At 39.0% G+C, this 21283-nt stretch overlaps 1 protein-coding gene across 1 annotated transcript; it reads left to right on the top strand.

The window, feature by feature from the left end:
- The first annotated feature begins 417 nt into the window (after positions 1-417).
- dbndd1 (dysbindin domain containing 1) lies at positions 418-20887 on the top strand. The gene is made up of 4 exons (XM_023395718.2): positions 418-4056; positions 7188-7331; positions 12344-12481; positions 19416-20887. Exons 1-4 carry the CDS (start codon positions 4026-4028, stop codon positions 19568-19570), a joined length of 468 nt encoding a protein of 155 aa, XP_023251486.1. The 5' UTR covers positions 418-4025; the 3' UTR covers positions 19571-20887.
- The last annotated feature ends 396 nt before the right edge of the window (positions 20888-21283 follow it).

Below are 21283 nucleotides of genomic sequence, written 5' to 3'. Positions count from 1 at the left end.
TTAATGGCGGTTGGCAAAAATTCAAAAAGTCAAAAAACAATTGACTTTATAGTCCCTTTCTCTACTGAACAATTAGCTTGGACGAAAGCAAACTTAATTTAGGGGGTCAATGTTTATCTCATTTTTTAAAAAATCAATCGACTAAAAGTTACTTTTATCAGTAAATATCAACATTACAAAGAAGCCATGAATCATAACTTGTTAACAAACTATTTAATTGCTCTAAATCAGACAAATATCAACTTACACAGTATACTACACTCGAGACCACCCCCACAGTCATGGTATAACCTGTGACATCATTGATGACATCGGCAAGAGCATAAAATAGGGAAATGTTTGGCTGCCACACCCTATGGCAACTCAATGGTGAGTATAAAGGACCACAGTGCTCAGATTAAACCAATGAAGTACAGTAGAACTGTATCTATTTAACCAAAAAAATAGTGCTGGTCACTGTAACACAATGCTAACCAAACAAACTTGTGATAGAAAGGTTTTCCAGTGCTAAAGATCAAGGTAGAAATCTGACTAAACAAAGCATGTATAAAAACGCAGAGCATAAAAAAATAAATGTGGGGGCAAGTGACATTAGCTACTAACTTTTGGACATACATTTACAAAGATTTAACTCTTCCTAGCCTCTGAATATTTAGTGGATAGCATAACTACTAACCATTGGACATTAAGCCTAGCATAAAGCTTTATTGAACAGTGTCAGTAACATTAGCTTCTAATTTTTGTCTTCAGAAATTTTATCGTGAAATGATATGCAAACATGTCAATAGCATTAGCTGCTAACATATAGAAAACAAGGCTAGCATTGAGCTAAGCACAGCAGTGTCACTAACATAAATCAGGCATTATACGGCTAGCATTAGCTGCTAGAGTTCTAATGTTTGTGCATTACAAGGATAGCATTAAGTAGCATTAGCCTTAGTTTCTGTCTCTTGGACAAAGCCTAGCATTAAGTTACATTACAAAGTGTCATTAACATTAACTGCTACCTTTGGTCTTCAGAAATATAATGGTAAGATAAAATGAAAACATGTCAGTGATATTAGCTACTAACGTATGAGATACAGAGCCAGCATTAGCTGCTAAAGTTTTAAAGTTTTGACATTACATGGCTAGCATAAGGTACTACTTCACTGCTAACTTTTTGACCTTCCAATTGCAAAGATGGCTTTAGCTCCTCCTAACCTCTGAATATTATAAGGCTAGCTTTAACTACTAACTCTTGGACAAAGGCTACACTCCCTTTTTGTCATATGTATAACATATATCATATCATATCATAGACAGAAATCTTGATGACTTCTTCTTGATCTTGATTACTTATCAATATTTACACCATGATGTTCATAATCTGGTCACTGCCCATTAAGCTATGAAATAGCCTTGTAATAGCCTGTAGCCTTGAAATTACTGATTTTAACCTCTGCATATGAATCCTCATGGTGCATGAGTTATGTTTCTCACAACCATCAGAACTTTGTGGTGAGATTCCAGTGGATAGCTGTGTTTGTACTGGTTTTGAAGTATTTGCAGATGGTCTGAAATACCCTTGTTAGGACAGAGGGCTTGAAGAACAAGAATTGTTTAACATTCTTCCTCTGGTGTTGAGAAAATGAGTTCTCCTCAGCTAGTGAACTACATACAAGGAGCCCACAGAGGAAGACATGAGGGGGAAAAAAACTATACTTGTGAACTTAAAAGGGCTTAAAAGGATCTTTGTAACAGTAACATTTTGATATATAACTACCTCATCTCTTTTTAACTGGATACAAATTAAAGTAAATTGAATTTAACTTATTTCCACTATACAATCGAACACCTCAATAAGCCTATGAATATTATTTTTCTTGGGATTAACACTCTGGAAAACAAACTCAAGAAAGAGGTTTTTAGTATGAAAAAGTCAAATGTCAACAAGCACAAAAAATCGAGTAACCAATTTACATTACAATTACATCAAATTTTCAAGAGGAAGACAATAAGACTGTGATTGTAACATGTCTCGTTTGTAAATATTTTAGAGATAAAGTTAAAACTGATTTCGTTATCTTATATTTTTGGAAAGTAAAGGGATGGGGCCTGATCACCTGATTTTTTTTACAGCAGACAGTCATTTTGAGTTGTTATAGTAGAAAAAGCGCTAACATTAACAATGGCTCTGTTCTTTTCAAGTGTCCCAGTAAATCATGACAGTGTGAACACCAGAACCTGGAAACTGAAGCAACTAAATGGAATTCAGCCATTATTAATTTTATTTATTATTATTTTACATGACATGAACAAAACAAAAATTTTGGTCAGTAGTTCCTTTATTTGCCACGTCTGTGCAAGAGAGCATAAAGAATTTGTAGGCCAAGCCGACTCTGCAGTACACAGGAGTGAACCGCTTCAGCTGCTTAGTGCCTCTCAAAGTCTCTGACACTTTAGTTGCTAAGCCACACAATGTACAGTTAAACTGAAAGAATTTGCTGTGGATTATCTATGACTAATACTTTATGATTCACAAACACAGTTTTGTTCTATGTTGGCAAAAGATTTAAAAAAAAAAAAACACACATGCACACATTTTGTCTCTTGTATGTTTTTCCAGTTAAGCTCACTTCGTGTTTACATTTTTTTTTATTTAGTGGCAAAGCAGGCTAAGTTGAGCCACCCCTTTCCCTTTTATAAGAAAATCTATTTCCAGTTAATGTAAGATGAAAGACAAGACTTGTTATGGCATGTCTGTTGTTTCCTGTCAACTATCAGTTTGTCTGTTTTGTTTTTTATCTTTGTTTATTGGTGACTAAACTATAGTTTCCCTTCCAGGAATTGGACAAATAATGTTGCTGAATCCAATCCCTACACCATAGTGTTTATTTTAGGGTCTATTAGTAATGTTTAGTAATAATGTAACTAGAAAGGGGTTTAAATTTCTATTTGTTTTTTAATACTTCTTGTGGTGGACTTTAGTCACAGAAGTAGATGTTTTACTGTGAACCCACTCTGTTGATGGTTGTATAGTTTGTGGTTTATGGTGGGTCTCTGGCATGACAACAGTATCACGTGACTACCTGAAGGTGTCAGATCCCGCCACTAGAGGGCAAGCTCTACTTGCAGATTCCCCTCAGCAGAGAGAAGCACCATTTCCTGCTTTTCTGAAGGTAGCCTACAGGATTCAGCTTTCCATCAATCATCACAGGCAAGTAATTCAGTGATGAGGGAATTTATTACTTGCCATTGCTCTTTTATATCACACACTAAAATGTAAGTCTTTAAACTGTGTTTAATTGCCACATATTTGTTTTAATCATTTTCCTTTCTGTCATCCAGGCACCATTATTCTGTGGGTGTGTTTGTAATGAACAGCCCCATCATCAGGTTTAACAACTTGCCTATAAGTATATTCACACATTGTTATGCCACATTCATACACATACACAGGGATACTCATTCTCACACACACACACACACACACAACCCCCCCTTCCAGTGGTCCATTGCCCCCCCTGACTCCCCATTCTCTCTCCCAGTCTGGGCAGGCTGCCAGCACAACCCTCCCTCCCTTTCTCTCTCTCTCCCTCTCCCTCTTTTGCTCTGGATCTCTCTCTGTGTATTCTGTACATATCAAGCCAAGCCTCACAATGCTGCGCTTACTAAACCAAGTGGCTTAGAAATGTGAAGTGATGTCGCTGCTCCCAGACCCCCCTCACTGTGGTGGACTCGCTCTGTGAGGCAGTGCAGCACTCAGACAGCTCTGATGGCAGAGTGGAGCAGGTGGACTGTGCAAGAGGAGAAACCAACATCACCTGTTTGGGAAATCTAGAACAACAAAGGACAAAAAAAAGGAGGCGGAGCAGAGTCATTGGAAAGCTGAGGTCTCGCTGTATCTACCCACCCCTGCTCTCTCTCTCATATGCACACAGACAGACACACTGTCCCCTTGCCTCTCCCTTCTTCCCTCCCTGTTTGTCTCCTCCACTCTCCGATGCTGGTGTGGTGAACAGCAGGACACTCTGCTAAGCTGCATGGAGGCACAGGGAGGGGCAGGGAGCCCAGGTAAGAGCCATTTTCTATTCTTTCTTTTATATGTGCCACAGCCTTTGTCACATTACACAAGCATGGCATGTTTGGTGCACAGCGTCTTTGTCTTTTGAATGACTTGTTCTGTGAATTGCCTGCCTGCTGGAAATGTCTTTCTTTAAATGTTCATAATGCTTGAAATATGGGAGACACATTTTTGAGTGGGTGGACCATAACCTCCATAATGTTTCTCATCTGAGCTCCTCTTCAATCATGTCACTCCATTTTACTTTATGTTTAGTCAAGAGTTACTGATGTACATTAGGTTTAAATATAGCAGTGCACAGGTACTCTGTCTTTGATCATTTTCCCCATCCAAGATCCAGTTGTGGAGCATGCTTTTCTGCATTCAAGCTTTATGTTTAATTTATTGCTTTGCAGTACAGGTCATTTTCAACAACCACACAAGAGCTGGACTGATAAAATACAAATTGCAGTACAACAGTGGATGCATATGGCCTTTGTGTAAAGGCCATCCAGAGAAGCTTGTGCTATGAATTGCACAATGCCTTGGTGCCACTATTGTACTGTACCATCTAAACATTCAATGGGTTGATAATTTAACTGTTTAGATACAGTGTAGGCTAAGTATTATCAACTATCTAAGTCTTAAATGACATGCCCATGTAGGGCAGATAATAACATTCACTTTTATAGATAAAAAGATATGCCTCTTACAATGTAAAAGCGAGGCAAAGTAGAAGGGTAGTTTATTTGTCACTACATTAGTTGCCTCTGAATCCATAGTGTGCAACCAACAACTTAAAATGTTGCTTTATTACTCTATTGTACCTTGGGGTAAAACAATGTCACTGAAACCACTACAAGTTATAATTTCAGCAGATACTCAAAGTACATTTTTTGTTTACTTATTGTTTACATACACTATCTGATGCTGTGGGCCAGAATGACCTGCCCATGACAAATTGGTACATTACTTGTCCATTAAGCTTAGATTGAATTAGAGGGAACATTATTATGATGTATCACAGAACAGGGTCACAAGGTCTGACTTCTGGGTGGCAATATTTGTATTGTGGTAGACACAACTGTTCAGAACCAACAGCCATTCTGAAATAAGAGATTAGCAGTAAAGATAAAACATTTACAGCTGTGAGAGATTAGTTAATGCTAATAGAGAATGCACCAAAAACACGAAAAACTGTCATGATAAAGGATACAAGACAGAGAGAAAACAGCAAGCATGATGACCTGGCGAAAAGGGTGTTGATAGAGCATGGTAATTCCTCCTGCCTGAGCTACACAGTCAAACGCTGATTGATTTATTGAACTGAGACACTGAGTTTGATTCCACTTTTGGCAAATGTACAGTACCTCATTCTCAACCCCCACCGCCCCCCACCCAATCCACCCCTCTTTCTCTCTCTCTCTCTGTCAACATCTCTGACCATCTTAGCTGATTCACAGACAGCCACGGCTGACAGCTCAAGACAGGGTCTGTAAAGGGCACATGTGTGATAGCCGACTGTACTTTACCAGCAGTAACTTATATTCTAATTATTTACTCGAGCTTCTTCACATTCATCTCAGCAAGTGGCTACATCAGACCATCTGTGTAAACTTGTCCTCATTTCCTTGCATCCTTGAGAAATTTATTTCATCCCAAGTCTAATATCATGAGCATGTATTGGAAGATACTGTATGTGCATCTATTGTCACTAAAACAATGTGACATAAAGTAAATGGATGGATGGTAAAAAGGTCAGGAACAATAATTCAGCAGGATCTCTTCAATGAGTGTTTGCTGAGGAAGCTTATGGAAAGGGAAATCAAAGCTTCTGGTAGACAGTCTAAATATTGAACAAACATTTCATTATAGCAACAGAGGTAAATGTATAGTGTGACTCCTCTCTAGAGAAATCAATCAATATCCAGCAATGAGCTTCTCAGGGTGAAATCAGAATCCATCACTTTCAGGCTTGGCCTGGGCTTTAACACATTTTTCATCTGAAATGAGAAATTGAACTTTCTAGGAACATATTGCAAGTAGAAACATTACCAGCCATCTGGTAAGGCTCCTCGGGAAGCCATGGTGTACTCCCACACTACTTTCCATTGGCTCTGCATGCTGTCATAAAACAGTCATATTGCTGTCATTTTTGTTGAATGTTGCTTTTTCTGGTATTTTTTCTTTGTAAATGTCAGTATTTTTCATGCAGCATGCTTGGTCTGTAGCTATAGAATAGTCTGTCATCATATCACTCAAATTCATGCAGTTTGGAAATTCTAGGTTGCAACCGTAATTCTGATTTTGAGGATTTTTTCAATTAAATACAGTATTTCTGTATTACCATTCTTACCTCACTCAGCCTCCACTGTGTGTGTGTTTTTTTAGCTGTGTGAAAAAGGCAATATTTAACCTTGATCTGGTTTAACCAGCTTATTTTTTAGCTGTGTGAAAAAGGCAATATTTAACCTTGATCTGGTTTAACCAACTTGGAGTTTGTGCATACTCCTGCATTTGAAGGGATATTTTAAGTACCTTCTATTTTCAGACTTTGGTAATGGCCTGTGCGAACATGGTTTTCTATTTTAAATGGATGTTTGAGATGCTTTGTCAGCTGGCTTGAGTGAAGAGCACGACCTGGCTCTCCGAATACGTTTTCTTTACAGAAACATTAAAGAGTGACAACTGTTGAATTAGAGGTCTGTCCACATCCATGTAAACCAATGTCCTGTAAAGGAATCAATCTGTACATGTGCACAACAGAAATTGATACAGAATTGACAGAAGGCAGAGTGCGTATGAATGTTGTGAAATGTATGAAAGGAAGAAAGGACAAACAGATAGTAAAATGGAGATGTTCAAGTGTTATGTACAGTTGGGGATTAATGTCAGGTTTTGATTTGGTAATTTAGTAGGAAAACATAACGTACAAGGAAGATAATCACCGAACATGACTGACAGACGCTGGAGCGAACATTGACTTCTTTCACTATTTGGGATCTCTAAGTAATTTGTTCCTCTTCATTTCCCCAATATGGGATATACAGATAAGCCAGTAGAGCAAATAAGCCAGCATCTCTAATGTAATGTTCTATTAAAAATTCTAAAAACCTCTTTCTGTGTCTTCGTGTGCTCATAGAGCCCAATAAAGACATCCAGAAGCTGCTGAAGCCCTCCAGCTCAGGCGACCTATCCAAGGAGTTGTTCCAGCACGCAGCAGGGGAGGAGGAGGGCAGCCTGTCAGGGCACACCGCTAGCCTGCTGCACATCACTGAGAAGAGACGTGAGTACCAGGGAAAGGGGTAAAGAGAGGGAAGGGGGTATTAACAGTGATGAATGTTCATTGAGAGGTGTTGCAGGCTAATTATAGGTAGAAATGCCTTGAGCAGGATCCCTGATCAATAGCAAGAATCTTCAATATAGAAGGAGATAAGGAAGGAAGGCATAGGATATCCTGCTCCTGTTAAAGAGTGTTATCAGTGACAGTCACCACTGGATCGATCTACAGTAAAATGTATTAAGACATAATGAATGGACGGTGGGGTCCAGGTTGATCTTCTCTGATCTTGAAACCCACTGAATGATCGCTGCCTATTTTAGGTATTCTGGTCCCACATTCTCAAAGACCGCTGTGGCTTAGCCTTGGTTGAAAGGACTCATTGTGCATCAGTCCCATACAGAGGCTTCCCTGTACGTGTCAGACTCAGAGACCAGGGCACAGAAACGCAGAGACGGATACTGGGGCTACATGGGTGACAAGGCAGCCTTTATCTGCTTCACTAACTAAACACTTTTTCAGGGAGACAGCTCATCCAGAGGCTAATGTCTGTTTCTCTGTGATTTAATGTGACCCAGTAACTAGCCATGCCACCTGCCAGGTCGGCTAGTAGTATGTGGCAAGAGAGGGAGAGAAAGACAAGCCAAGACGGACATGAAAAAAGAGCATTGCTTTGGTTCTGTTAAAAATCCATCCTGAAAAAACATGAAACAAAAGTATCAGCCCTCTTCCTCATTCATTGTCATCGCAATACCATCAAGGGATTAGGAATCAAATTCAACTTTTTACCCACTTTATTTTATGGAGATGTACATTAAGGTTTTGTCCACAGTGCCACAGACCCACATTGCAGCTTCATCCTAAATGGCACAGAAACAAATTAATTCCTGGTGCTGCAGTTTTAAATTCAGAAGGGGGACCAGTGTTGCTCCTGAGTCATGTGCAACATTTATTTTTAGGCCCAGAGCAAAGAAGCCACCTTAAAAAGATACACATCTTGATATCCCAGAAATGAGAAACTTGTCACTTGGTTTGTGGCAGCTGAATCACTGAAAAATAACATTGCTTGTACCAGTAGATGCACAAATAAATACAAACTCAAATAAAACTGCAGAGTAGAGAAATTGCATTTTGGCATTTTGATTGGGTGCATGTTCAGAAATTGGAGATTAAAAATTTCTGGTTACTGCTGTGGAGCAGTCAGAGAACGAGAAACTCTTTATCTGTTTAAATTCATCTTTAATTGCAGAAACTGGGAGATGAGTTAAAACTTGGTACAGCTTGTTTTTCATTTTGAAGGAAATAAGCTGTACCAAGTTTTAACTTATCGTAGTGCAATTTTCCAGTAAACTACGCTTAATTCACCAAGCACTTTCAGCTAACTTGCCTTCATCAGGGCGGTAAATAAAGCATGATGTGCTGAAAATGTTTTAATTTTGATGGGCTGGCATTGAAGCACTCATTGGTCTGTACCTTTCTGTATGTACATTCTCAAAGTTAGAAACCTGTCAGGTGTTTGGATTCTGTTACAATATGTATGTCAAATGGTATATGGACAGATGCCTGTATGCTCTGTCACTGTGAGTGAAATAAATTAAAAAAAAAACAACACATACAACAGAATATATTGTTTAGAGAACTTTTATTTTGGCATTGCATTTACAATATTCAATCTCAGTAGTTTAGCCACGTCACAATTGTCTTCGCTCGATCAGAGCTCAGCCATCATTGCAAGCGGTTCAGACTGGATTGATGACCTCAGAGCCCTGATGGGCCAGAAGAGAGGGAAAGGGATTACACACATCTAACATACAAGGCACATCTCCTTCTGCTCTCTTATCCCTTCTCCCAAATGTGAACTCCTCCCTTCTACCCATCCTCCCTGTTCTTTGTTCCTTCAGTTAAATCCATCTGTACCTTTCTACATGCAGAGAGGAAAGGGGGAAAAAAGGGACTGTAAATAAAATACATTTTTAATGGGACATCAAATTGAGAGCATACAAGCAAATATTTTTATTGATATATGAAAGAAACATTACTTTTCAGTGAATTGAAATTACTACTACAACTACAAAGGCATGAATATTAAGTGTGGGATTAAGATAACAAGATATGTCAAGAAGGATTCTTAATAGATCAGAACACACAAATTTGACTTTATGGGCCACCAGGTTGTATGCTTGCTGTAAGGAGAGGTTGTGGTCTTTTACATCATTCATCCGCTTTAGACACAAAGGCCTCTTCTTTTTTCTCTTTTTTTCTGTCACAGCGTGAGTTCTCCCTTGTCGGTCTTCCCCATTTGGTGTCTCAGAGCTCCCCTGATTGGCTATTGAGATGGAGGCAGTTGTTTCAGCATGTCTGCCTGGGAGAGAAAACGTACTGATCAATTATTCAAGGAGAAAGGGTGTGGGAGAGGAAAAAAGAGATGGGGGGGAGAGGTGGTTAAAAAACAAGCGCAGCAGAATGGGAATAACCTTGCAACCAATCTAAAATAAATGGCAGAAAGTGATGCAGGGAATGTTTTCTTTTACAAAATGCCTCCCTTCCTCTTCATCTACTTTCTCTTTCTTCCCTTCCTGTCTTGTTGTTTTATATCTACCTCCTTACCTAGCTTCATCTCTCCCTCTTCTCCCATCATCCTGCCTCTCTCTCTTGTCTCTTCATCTCCTCCTCCACAATTTCCAGCCTCCCTGTTTCACTGCCTTCTTCACTCTTCCTGAAAAACGGGTCAAAAAGACTGATAGCTGGAAGCAAGTGCCTTGCAGTGTGGGGAAAGTAAAAATATATTCACAGAAACACTCAAGAAGCAATCTGAAATAATAAAAATATTAAATAAATAAAAACAGGTGGTATATGATTCTTGTCAACCATATTGTATACTGCAGTGTTTCTCCATTGAATATAAATCCACTATTAGACATCAAACATGGAAAAATGGCTAAAGCTTTGGATGAAAAATATTTGTATATGTTGACTGCTGTTTAATTATATGTGGCTTTGTGTGGAGTGGTGTAAGGATGGAAACTTGCTAGCTTTACCTTAATGGGGTGTCATATAGTTCCCAAGCCTTCAAATGGCTAATATATTCAGTGATTTTTAACCAGTCAGGTAATGTCATTTTCTAAGGGAGATATTTTCTTAGTCCAATATGCAACTTGGATGCCTGGAGTGTATCCGGATGGCAGAACAAGCTTTTAATAATTCTATATCTAAGTGGTAACTGGTGGTGAGATGCTAAAATTGGAGGCAGTTAAATATCTGTTTAACTGCTGGATAATAGATGCATGAGGCAAACTGTGACTGAGACAGGGATAGATAAGTCAAAACCTTATGTGATCTAAACATGATCATTTAAAACCAAGGACAATCACTTTAAAAAAAGTTTGTTTTGTTTTTTTTCTCAGAGCTTTACGTTGCAAAATAGATGATATCTTTAAACAAGGTTATGGGTTGACATCAATCAGTCATTGTCTGCAAGGCAGGTCTTTAATATCAGGATAGAAGTGGACATGCTTGTTTTCCAATGATATTTCCAATTTGGAAAAAATATATGGGGACTAGAATGAAGCCCTGAGGGAACTCACAGGTGATTACAGCAAAGGAAGAAGAGAAATCATGTTTGAAGGGAATATGTTTTATCAAGAGGTACAATTATTGTTACTTAGTTTGCCTTAAATGTATATAACGTGTATAACTATTACAATGGCAATAGGCCTATCACTTCCATTCTTTTCGTTCTTGCATCTTTCTCTAATCCTAGTCTTCCCTCATCTTTATTGTCATTCTCTGCTCCTATTTCTCTCTTTTTGTACACAATTACAATTTTCTAATATTAATTCCTCTGGCGCATTTACATGCTGGCCACAAGCTCACTGGCTTGGCTGTGGTAAATATTCATACGTGCCATGTGTGTCTACCTGGGTTATTGCCAGAATCTGACACAATTTTCATTCCACATGTCTCTGGCATTTCTGCTGTTAAGTATTTTTAGTATATTTGAAACATGGCACTATGACCAGCCACCGCTTCAGCATGATAATAAGCCCTCTTTAAATCAATATGTGCTCTATCAAGAGGACAATGCGGAGAATTAAATGTAGCAGCAGACAAAGAGCAGAGCAGCAGGAGAGTGGGCTCCGCTTCTTCAGCCTGAAGTATTGCCCTAAACAGCCTTGAAAACAGCGGACAAATGAGATGGGATAATAACAGCTTTCAACCTGTCGTACAACCTATCGTTTCCTTCACAAAGTCACGCCCACAAACAACCAGTGAAGTGTTTCATTCAGACCTGACGTTGCACGGCAGACAGGAATCCACTGATTCATTAGGAAATACAAACACATCTCCATCTGTCTCAGCGAAGTCTCCAATCATTCCTCTCACTATAATGGTAGATTAGTTCAGCTCTATTACACATAATTTGTTCCTAACTTGGGTGATGTTGGGACAAGCAGATGTTCTTGGACCCTTGCAAGAATCTTTGAATAAATTTGAATTCACATACATGACATTAAAATTTCAGCTTTGGTGGCAGCCTGACTTTCAACACAAAAAAAAGAGAAGGTCACAATGCTTTAAAGAACTACTTGTTTTCATCTCTACTGACTTTTCCTCATTTTCTTATTCTTCAGTCAATGCCTTTGTTAACTCTCTGACTACAGAAGCAGGTCCAAGACATCCACCGTGACTGAAATAATTCTGAAGAAGAAAGCGTTCAGCTTTACATGAGATGTACAGATAAAAGTGGATAACAGAGTGAAAATGATCTTTGTTGAAATCGATTTTACAATAGTACCACAAGAGCACGATATTGATCTGATTATGAGCATGGTGGAGAATCAAGAGCAGCATTATATGATGGTTTGAGGAGCTCTGTGTTCATAATAAATGCAGTTTATCTCTCACTTCTTTTAAAGAGACACTTTTCTTCTGCACTGTAAGAAGAACGAGTGGATAATATTAATCTCCCAACTAACCTCCACACTGAAAGCAAGGTATTTTCTCTCTCTTCCTCATAGAACCATTGAGTAGTGTATCTTCTTTAGAGGTGCACTTTGACCTCCTGGATCTGACTGAGCTGACTGACATGTCTGACCAGGAACTGGCTGAAGTCTTTGCTGACTCTGATGAGGAAAACCACAACGAGTTCCCAGCAGGTAAGGCCCTCTGAAAATTGAATGCATATGTATTTAAACAAGTATAACAAGTAGTTTGTGCAGAAATCAGTGCATGCTATGTAGATTCCAAACAGCACATTCCCACTGAATTTTGACTATTACAATAAGTTCAAGTCACAAAGATAAAAACGTTATGCATATACATGCTGTTTGTGACAGACTAATGCATTAACATTTTAAGTGTGTTCTTAAGGTGTGCAGACAGATCTGCTGACACATGGCCAATGTACAGAATTTGGTTTATGCAAGTGCCAACAAAAATGATTTAAAAAACTGCGCGTGCGCCTGTGTGTGTGTGTGTGTGTGTAAGAGACGGACTTTCATATCATTATGGCACAGCAGGGTCCTGAAAGGCCTGCTGAGCTATAATGATTTGAAATGTCACAACACCTCTTCACAGTATCATGGATGAAGTGCCTTTAAACTGAAAAGGGAAGTTTAACTGTGTTGATGATTCTTATGACAAACAGTAATTATATAAACTAATAACATTTAGAATCACATTTCTTTCTGGAAAGCAGGAGTGAAAGGAAACATTGTTGTCTTGCAGCACACAAGTCCCTTATTAGTCAATTAGTCACATTAATCAATTACACTATATGTGCCTCATGCACATATGCATTGCACTGTCACAGCAGCAGTTACAGAATAAAAGGCTAGCACGTCTTTCTTTCCAGTTGCAAAAGTAAGCACAAAATCTTGCCCATGTATTATTTATGACCTGTGAGCCTCATCCTGCATGCGGACGGTGAACTCTCTCCTCCACAGACTCTCCTGCCTCTCAGCATGCACACAGGATTTCATGGCAGCTCAAGATTTAAAGGTCTACTGACACAGTTTAGACAATGTCTCAAAAATATTGTATGTTTTGTGCATGAATTGGTTAAAAAAACAAAAAAAAACAACTTTCATACTTTGTTTGGCCGGAATACATAATAGGTTCAAAACAGATAGTCATCATCATCATGTGAGCCTGTGTATATTCTGATTTGTCCAGGTCATAGTATCCTAAAGGAGTTTTTTAAATCGAAAACAACTGGACTAGGTTATTTGTCTGTGAAGACGTTTCACCTCTCATCCTGGCTAGGACTGGTCGCATCTGACCAGGCTAGGACTGGTCCTGAAAAAAGAGTCCTAGCCTGGTCAGATGCGTACACGAACTGATGAAGCCTCTTGGATGAGAGGTGAAACGTCTTCACAGACAAATAACCTAGTCCAGTTGTTTTCGATTTAAAAAACTCCTTTAGGATCATCATCATGTGTATGCAGAAATTTTAACATGTCAGACTCCACCGAAACACACGTTTTGTGTGGCCAGACAGACTTCTCACTCACTGTTGAGAAGCAGTCATCCTAAAACTTAAAAAGTATAGGCTTTTCCTCACATTCATTCTACACGCTGCTTTCACTCAGATTTCCTCTTACATTTCTTAATATAGCATCTCCTCCTTCTTCAGCAACATCTTTTTCCCCCTCCCTTCTCTTTTCCGTGTATTACTAATGTTCCTTATCATGGCACAGCTTGTTGAGCTATGGTCTCAGTGGGCCATCTGTACTGCATGCTGCTGTCTTCAGCTCCACAGCCGATTAAATTAAACATGTTATACAGCATTTGGTTCAGAGGCACATCATATGTCCAAGAAAGAACAAATTTCTTTGTTTCTTCATAAAACTTTGTGCATTCTTGAGTCTACAGTAGTGAGGTAAAAGGCTTTACTAAAACTTAAAACAGACTTCCTGTTTATTATATACACGGAGAGGATTCTCACTGCTGTTAGTGCCAAGATAACTGTCGTTCAAGACAAACCTGTGGTTGCCCAGATGATCACTTCACATTATCATACACATTATGGATTTATTTTACCAGCTGAGATGGATCATAGCAACAGATTTATTTAAACTGGATGGAAAACAATTAACAGTGTAACTTGGCTGCACTGTTGTCTGTTCACGTTTTTTTTTGTTTTTCTCAGTCCCTCGAGGGGAAATTGATTTACAGTAGACGGTACAGGCAACATACAAGAGGACGTTGAATATTAATCACGTAGTTACAGCAAATAACCAAATAAAAAAGATGTGTCTGTTCGTTAAAGCCATAATAAAGTGCTGCTGAGCAGTGCAGTCCAGGTTACCTCAAATTAAGCACATTTATTGCACTTGGAACAAAGGAATATTTAAGCCTATTGCTTTTAACCCTGGGGAACCTGTATCTCCGCCCAGAGGGAATATAAGACGCTCGACCACTATTGTTTGTCACTACTCGTGTAGAGCCATGAGCATCAGTTTCTAATTCAGATTTAGATTTTAATGTCTTCAATGAAACACTTGCAGGTGAGTTGCTAATATTGTTGCTGCTAAAGAGTAATGAAACCAATCACTTCTCATCAGTTTTGATGATAAATATATAAAACGGTTTTGCTCCTTCAAAAAGTGAAATCAATGATTTAAAACATTGTTTTATTTATGAATTGATGACTCTAGTCAAAATAGGGTGACGCAATTAATCCAACAGTAATATGATTCAAGTCTTTTCAGAATCGATGCATACTTAAAAATCACATTCTGCTACGATTTGATTCTGTTCAATTCAGTTTGATCAGTGATGACAGAGTCCCAAATGCAAATGTGTCAACGTTCTGTTTCATTCAACAGTTATTAAACACATGCACACCAATGCACTACCTCAAAGAATCTGACTTCAAACAACAACAGGTTAGTAAATGATATCAGTTTATCACATGCAATATACTATATATTCACCTCCCTATACATTGAAACCATGTTTTCACAGCCGAGCAGACAAAACAGTTTTAGTGCACGCACACACACACACACACATACAGGTGCAGGAGATTCAACAGCAAAGACCATTTCTGTCTAATCAAGCTGAAGCCCTGCCGTCAGCTGCTCTACACCACTAATACGATTTTAAATGGTTTAATTTACATCGCCTCATATCTGTAAGAAAAATGAAAAAACTCAACTTGCACTCTCAGAATGACATATTTAATTGTTAATTAATGCGGATGACAATTTCACAGTGAACAGTGTGTAATTCACTCTTCTATTTTTACCTGCACAGATCATGAATAAAAATAGATCAGTCATCTGAGAATGTGGCAAACATTTCTTCCTGCTCAGAGTCTTTAACCTTTTGACATGAGATGTTGCATTTTATGCTGTGAATTTCTTCAACTTGCTTTCCGAAAATCTCTCACGTCTTGAGCGGTTTATATCTCAGACACAATCCTCCTCACTGCATGCTCTGCCTCTTTGCTTCCCTTTATCCTTCATTCCCAGTCTCTCTCTCCATGTTTGCCTCAGATATGGCTTTCACAGAGGAAGGATAATGATCCCAGATAGATGCAGTCACCAAGATGGATGCCGACGACTGTGAGAGTCTGTAGACAGATACTGCAGAACAACTGCAAAGTTTTTTTGCATCATGTGATCATGAAAGTCATACAGTACATCAGTTTCCACATAATGTCTTCTGGTATTAATGAATAATCTGCATTGAGGCCATGGAGGAAGAAAAGACTGATGTTGCTCAAAAATTTGAAAACTACAGTAAATGTCATCAGCTAATGATATAACACTTCAGCTCACAGCATTTATTCATTTTTTATTTAACCTTTATTTAACCTTAGTCTCTGGACTGTGTTGTAGCAATTGCACACAGTTTTGGTCCTGTATTTGGATGAAACTGTTGCACAAATCTCAGCTGTGAGAACCAGCTGTTCTTTTTCATCTGGATTCCCTAAAACCTCCTTCATTATTCAGCCCTGTAACTTCATGCAAGGCCTTTTTTTTTTTTTCTTGAAAACCCTGCTATGACTATGATAGTGAAATATTGCAGACTGAATTGTGACAAAGGCAGTTTAATGAAACATTAATTGTTCATAACGTCATCAGTGAGTCTAGGGTGGGGGAGAACGAGAGGGACTTTGATTTAACTCATTTGTGTCAGTTTGCATTGTAAATGTGGGTCAGGTAGTACTGAGTTGTGCTGTGTGAGCATTAGGCTCTATGGGAAACTGCTGAGTGTGTAGCAGTGTGTGGAGGGCATGTTGGAGTGAGGGAGAGGTTAAAGGAAGTACAGAGAGGAGGGGAGGAGAGGGGAGAGGATCATGAGTTGGGTAAGTGAGTTCATGCTAAATGTAGGTTCCTGAATAATTCAGTTGTCTATGCTAGAAACAAGGTCCTTCAAAAGCCATTTAAACACTTATCATAATCCTAGTAACTACACTAGCGCATTATTTATAGATACTTGTGTCTTGTTTGTTTTTGTTTACCCTGCTGTCTTTCTTTTCCATTTTCCCTTTGCCCGTTCCCATGTTCCTCTCTTTCTCTTTCAGCTATTGGCAGCTGACATTTTATTCTTTCATGGATAGTTCAAGCAAAATTAGTGAACATGATCAATTGCACTTCATGACTAGATTCCAGAAAGCTGGGAACATGGAGTAATTAGAGTTTTATCAGGCGTGTCTTTCTAGAGCAGCTCCAGATACACTGAACAAAAGCCTGACTTTGTCCAGTTGGTTTGCTCTTTGTTTTAAAGCTCAAATGAGCTTAATGAACCATAAAGTTTACACACATCCCTGACAAACTACCACAGGCATGGCTTTTGCCTCCTATTCTTTGTCATTGGAGCAGTAACACGGTTTGAACTGATGACATTGCAAACTATAACCTATCATGTTTCTGTTTGCTGGACCTTTTCATGATCAAGTACTCTGAGCTGTGTATTAGACTGGGTATTTGTTTTAAGGATTTGGCCAAGGATTTCTTTAGTAGACACGTGACAGGGTGAAGTGATACGCAAAACAGCGAACAATGAGGTTTGGAGACAAAAGGTGAAAAAAGAAACTGTTTACACCACAGTATATCCATATCACTCTCATTCGATCGTTGCAGTAGACAAATGTGAAACATCTAGTTTGGTGTTAGCAGTGGAGCAGAGAGAGAGAGAGAGAGAGAGAATGTTCTCCTGGAAATACAACCCGATATCATAGCGAAAAACTCCGACATTAGATTGACACTGGCAACAGTACAACGGCCTAATCAGTGATGTCAAAGCAGGTGTTTCCAATCTCCTAACACCTGCAGTGATGTCACTGCTTTAGACGTGGACAGAGGTGAAGCATGCTTGAAGTTTTAGCACACAGAGAGGCTGTGTAGCAGCAGCTTTCTGTCTTTGTAGTAATGCATTTTGTAGAAGCACATTTTATAGCCCTTCTGTAAAAGTTCCTTTAAATGTAAAAAGTCAGGTTCCACCTCAACTTGCTGATCTTTGGGGCCACTCCAGGCTTTGAAAGATCATTATCTTTGAAATATATTTGCCCCAATTCACCAACACTGATTGGCTTGTGCTAGAATTAGCATGTGAAAGGAGTGTTGTTTAGCTTAAATGAGTTAAAAGAGAGGGGCATTGTTGGTTTGTATTGTTTGTTGTATGTACATGTGCACATATAAAGACAAAGTTGGTGTTCTACAACAGTTGCTTTGCCTGTTCTTTCACAGGTTTTCTGTAGGAGAGCCTAGTGTTTCAGTTATGCAGCAACATGCTGACTGAAGAATCTCAATGGCTGCGAGCCAGTAGCACAGAAGGAAAACAGCACAGTACCCCATAGCTTAGAGTATTCTGTGAATGTGACAGCAAGAGAGACAAACAGGAGGAGAAATAAGAAAGGGAAAATCTATTTATGTTGTGAGAAGGCATGTAATTACTTTGCCTCTTAGGTGTGCAAGCATTTCTTACTGTGTGTGTTTCAGTTACTTTGCTGAATTCATGTTCATCAGTTCTTTGATTAGATGTCAGAGCAGAAACAGGTCATCAGCAATCTGAGCAATACAAGCAATGAATGTAAAAAAGATGGACCTGCATTACAGACACATTTCAAGTATATAAATTACATAAACACAACCAGCAGTCATCAGCAGGTGTCCGTGACACTCGTTGCAGCAGACTCCTTCATGCTGCTGAGGAGGTTGTCGTTCTGCTTATTAAAATCCAGTGGAGACGCCATCAATCTTCTAAGATCAATATGTCTTTTCTCCCCTCCCCTTTCTCTCTCTTTGTCTCTCAGTTTCAAATGTGTGTGAGGATATGGGTGTGGCTTTTGGGGAGATATATAAGCCAGATATTGAGCATAACATTCACTTAGGAGACCTAACATTAGACTGATATGGGCAGTGAAAGGCAGAGTGAGTTGTCAGCTCTCTTATCAGTCGTTTTTTCTGCTGCCTCGATGTCCTCCTGCTAGGTTGGACATCACCACCAAGTGGTGTGAAGCGGCATTGGCCACAAAACTGGAAAAAAAAAAAAAAAGGCTATTATGGCTAATATTAAAAGTACAACAAAATAAATAGTTGTAATAAGATGGTCAAGTTGTTGTGAGGAGCAGCAAAGAGATTATATATGGTATTTATATACTTACTGGTTTATACACAGAAAAAGAAGAATTATGTGTGAGGAATACTCAAGATGCATCAAATGATATAAAAAGTCTCTTTTCCACATCTTATCAGGTCATTATCTCACTTTCACATTCTATAACAACAGTGTGTGGCCTGTCTAGAAATGGCTGGTATGTGTGTGTGCAGGCATGCTACATAAACTGAAGGCTTTAAATGGCTGGGAGAAAAAGCAAGCTGCAACTGTATCAAGGCCTCTGTTGCATTTTAACAGCTGAGCTCTGGGGACTTTAGCAGGAGTGGAGCTGTGTATACTGACACCAGTAAACATTAAGACAATTTTATTTTTTTCAAGCTCAAGCAGTGTGAAATATGACAGGTGTCCAGTGTGAGTTCCGTTTGTTTATATATTAAATAAAAACACTGCATCTGTATTTATGTCTGCCAAGACTTTGGATTCGTGTTAGTAACAAGTTGCTGTGTGTTTGGTTTCCAGCTTCCCAGCAGCCTGTGCTGCCCAGAGGTGGGTACATGCGCTCCCCCTCATGGACACGCTGCAGCAAAGTCGAATCCCCACGAGAGAGAAAACACCACAGCGACTCAGACACCACAGAGCCCTTAATGAAGCTGGAAAGGCCGAAGCAGCCGTGATGTCTGATGTGAAACCGCTGGACCGCAGAGAGAGAAATCCCAGAGCCAGACAGACACAGCCAGAATGGGAACACAAAGCGGACCAAGAAGCCCCCCCATCTACCACCGTCCACTCACATAATGTTTCATGGTGCTGAATAGATGAGTTCAAATTGAACTCTGGACACTGTGCTCTGTACTCTAACTAAAGATGTTGAGATGTGCAATACACACTCTCCTTCTCTCTCCCTTCCCTCTCTTTCTTTCTCTCTCACACACACAAACACACACAGTCATTGTGTTGTTCATGCAAGGGGTTATCAATGCACTCTGGGCTGCCAGAAGATTTTCAGTTTTGTTTTTAATGATAAGACAGGGTAGGAGGTCAGCAGAGTAACAGGACCTCCATCCTTACAGTCTCTCAGGGTGGGAGATAGTTACTGGACATTGAGATTGGCACTAAAAGTTGTGTCCACAGCGTGAGGCAAGACCTTCCATGTGAAGTTCAGACTCTGGGATTCACATTGAACTACCGGGACATGAGCCGAAACATTAATCGATAACGTTTTTTCAAATAAAATATCACACCCAGGCTGTTACTTCATGTGCTGCTTGAAAATGTTGACAGGGTTTTCTGTTGCCAGTAAATAAGGTAACTTGAATAGTAGGTTTCATTGAGGCCAAGTTCTATTCATCACACCTTCTCCATCTTAATAAAGAATGTGTGTCTTTATTTTAAATGCCTAAAAAAAAACATTGCACTTCTCTCACTGAACTGTATTTACAGTGCCCTCCAGAATTATTGGCATTTGGTGCAGATGACTAAAAAGATAAACAGACCAAGTAGCAGCTTGGACTTTTTAATACTGAAGTTACTTTTTTTTTTTTCAAACATTTGTTTAGATTAACTTTTTTCTATTTTCCTTTTCATTTTGAAAACGATGGCTGCCACAATCACTGCTGCTAATCTAACTGAAGTTGGTAATCCAAAGCTGGTAGTCAAATTCCATTAGGAGACCTGCATGAACTAGATGGGTAATACTTGGAGCACGTAGAAAAATGAAGGTAGGGTTGCACCATAGCCAGGTGAATTTGCATGAATGCCAAAAATACAACAAAGTGCCAACAATTTTGTAATCATCTTTTATAAGATGAATTTAACTTATGATGCAATATTTCTCATCTTTCTAAGCAAAGGGAACAGCTGATTTCTTGATTTATTTATCTCATGTTAAGCTTGTCTCTACCAGGAGTGCCAATAATTCTGAATGCTGTGACACGATGGATCAAAAGTGACACTGGGAAGGTAGAGGAATAAATAAAAGCCTTGAAAAAGTTTGTTTGTGTGGTTTATCAAGTTACAACAGTGTGGAGGAGTCAAATTCTATAATGTGTGGCAAACACAGTGCACACCTTATTAAATTACAGTATTTATTTACTACAATTATAGTCTCCTTTATATGAAATATCAATGGTGCACTATCAGTGATGTGGCACAGTGGAATGGGACAAGCTGCAAAAACTATATTGGATTCATAACAGAGTGGCAATGGGTTTACAATTAATCTTGTGTTTCCTGTAGATACCAAACCAAGCTTGTGCTAAAGAGTGTGCGTTATTACAGAAGAACTGGTTTATAAGCAGTTTTTGTTCAGTTTTTTTCTCATGCAATTATATCTATAATCACAAATTCTTTTACATTTAACATCTTTCATATACTAACGCCAGAATAAA

This window comes from Seriola lalandi, unplaced genomic scaffold (genome assembly GCF_002814215.2).
Source record: "Seriola lalandi dorsalis isolate HSWRI2012SDOR001 ecotype SW California unplaced genomic scaffold, Sedor1 jcf7180002054968, whole genome shotgun sequence".
NCBI classification, from domain to species: Eukaryota; Metazoa; Chordata; class Actinopteri; order Carangiformes; family Carangidae; genus Seriola; species Seriola lalandi.
The sequence above is the reverse complement of the archived record's forward strand: the minus strand, read 5'-3'. Positions and strand labels throughout refer to the sequence as shown.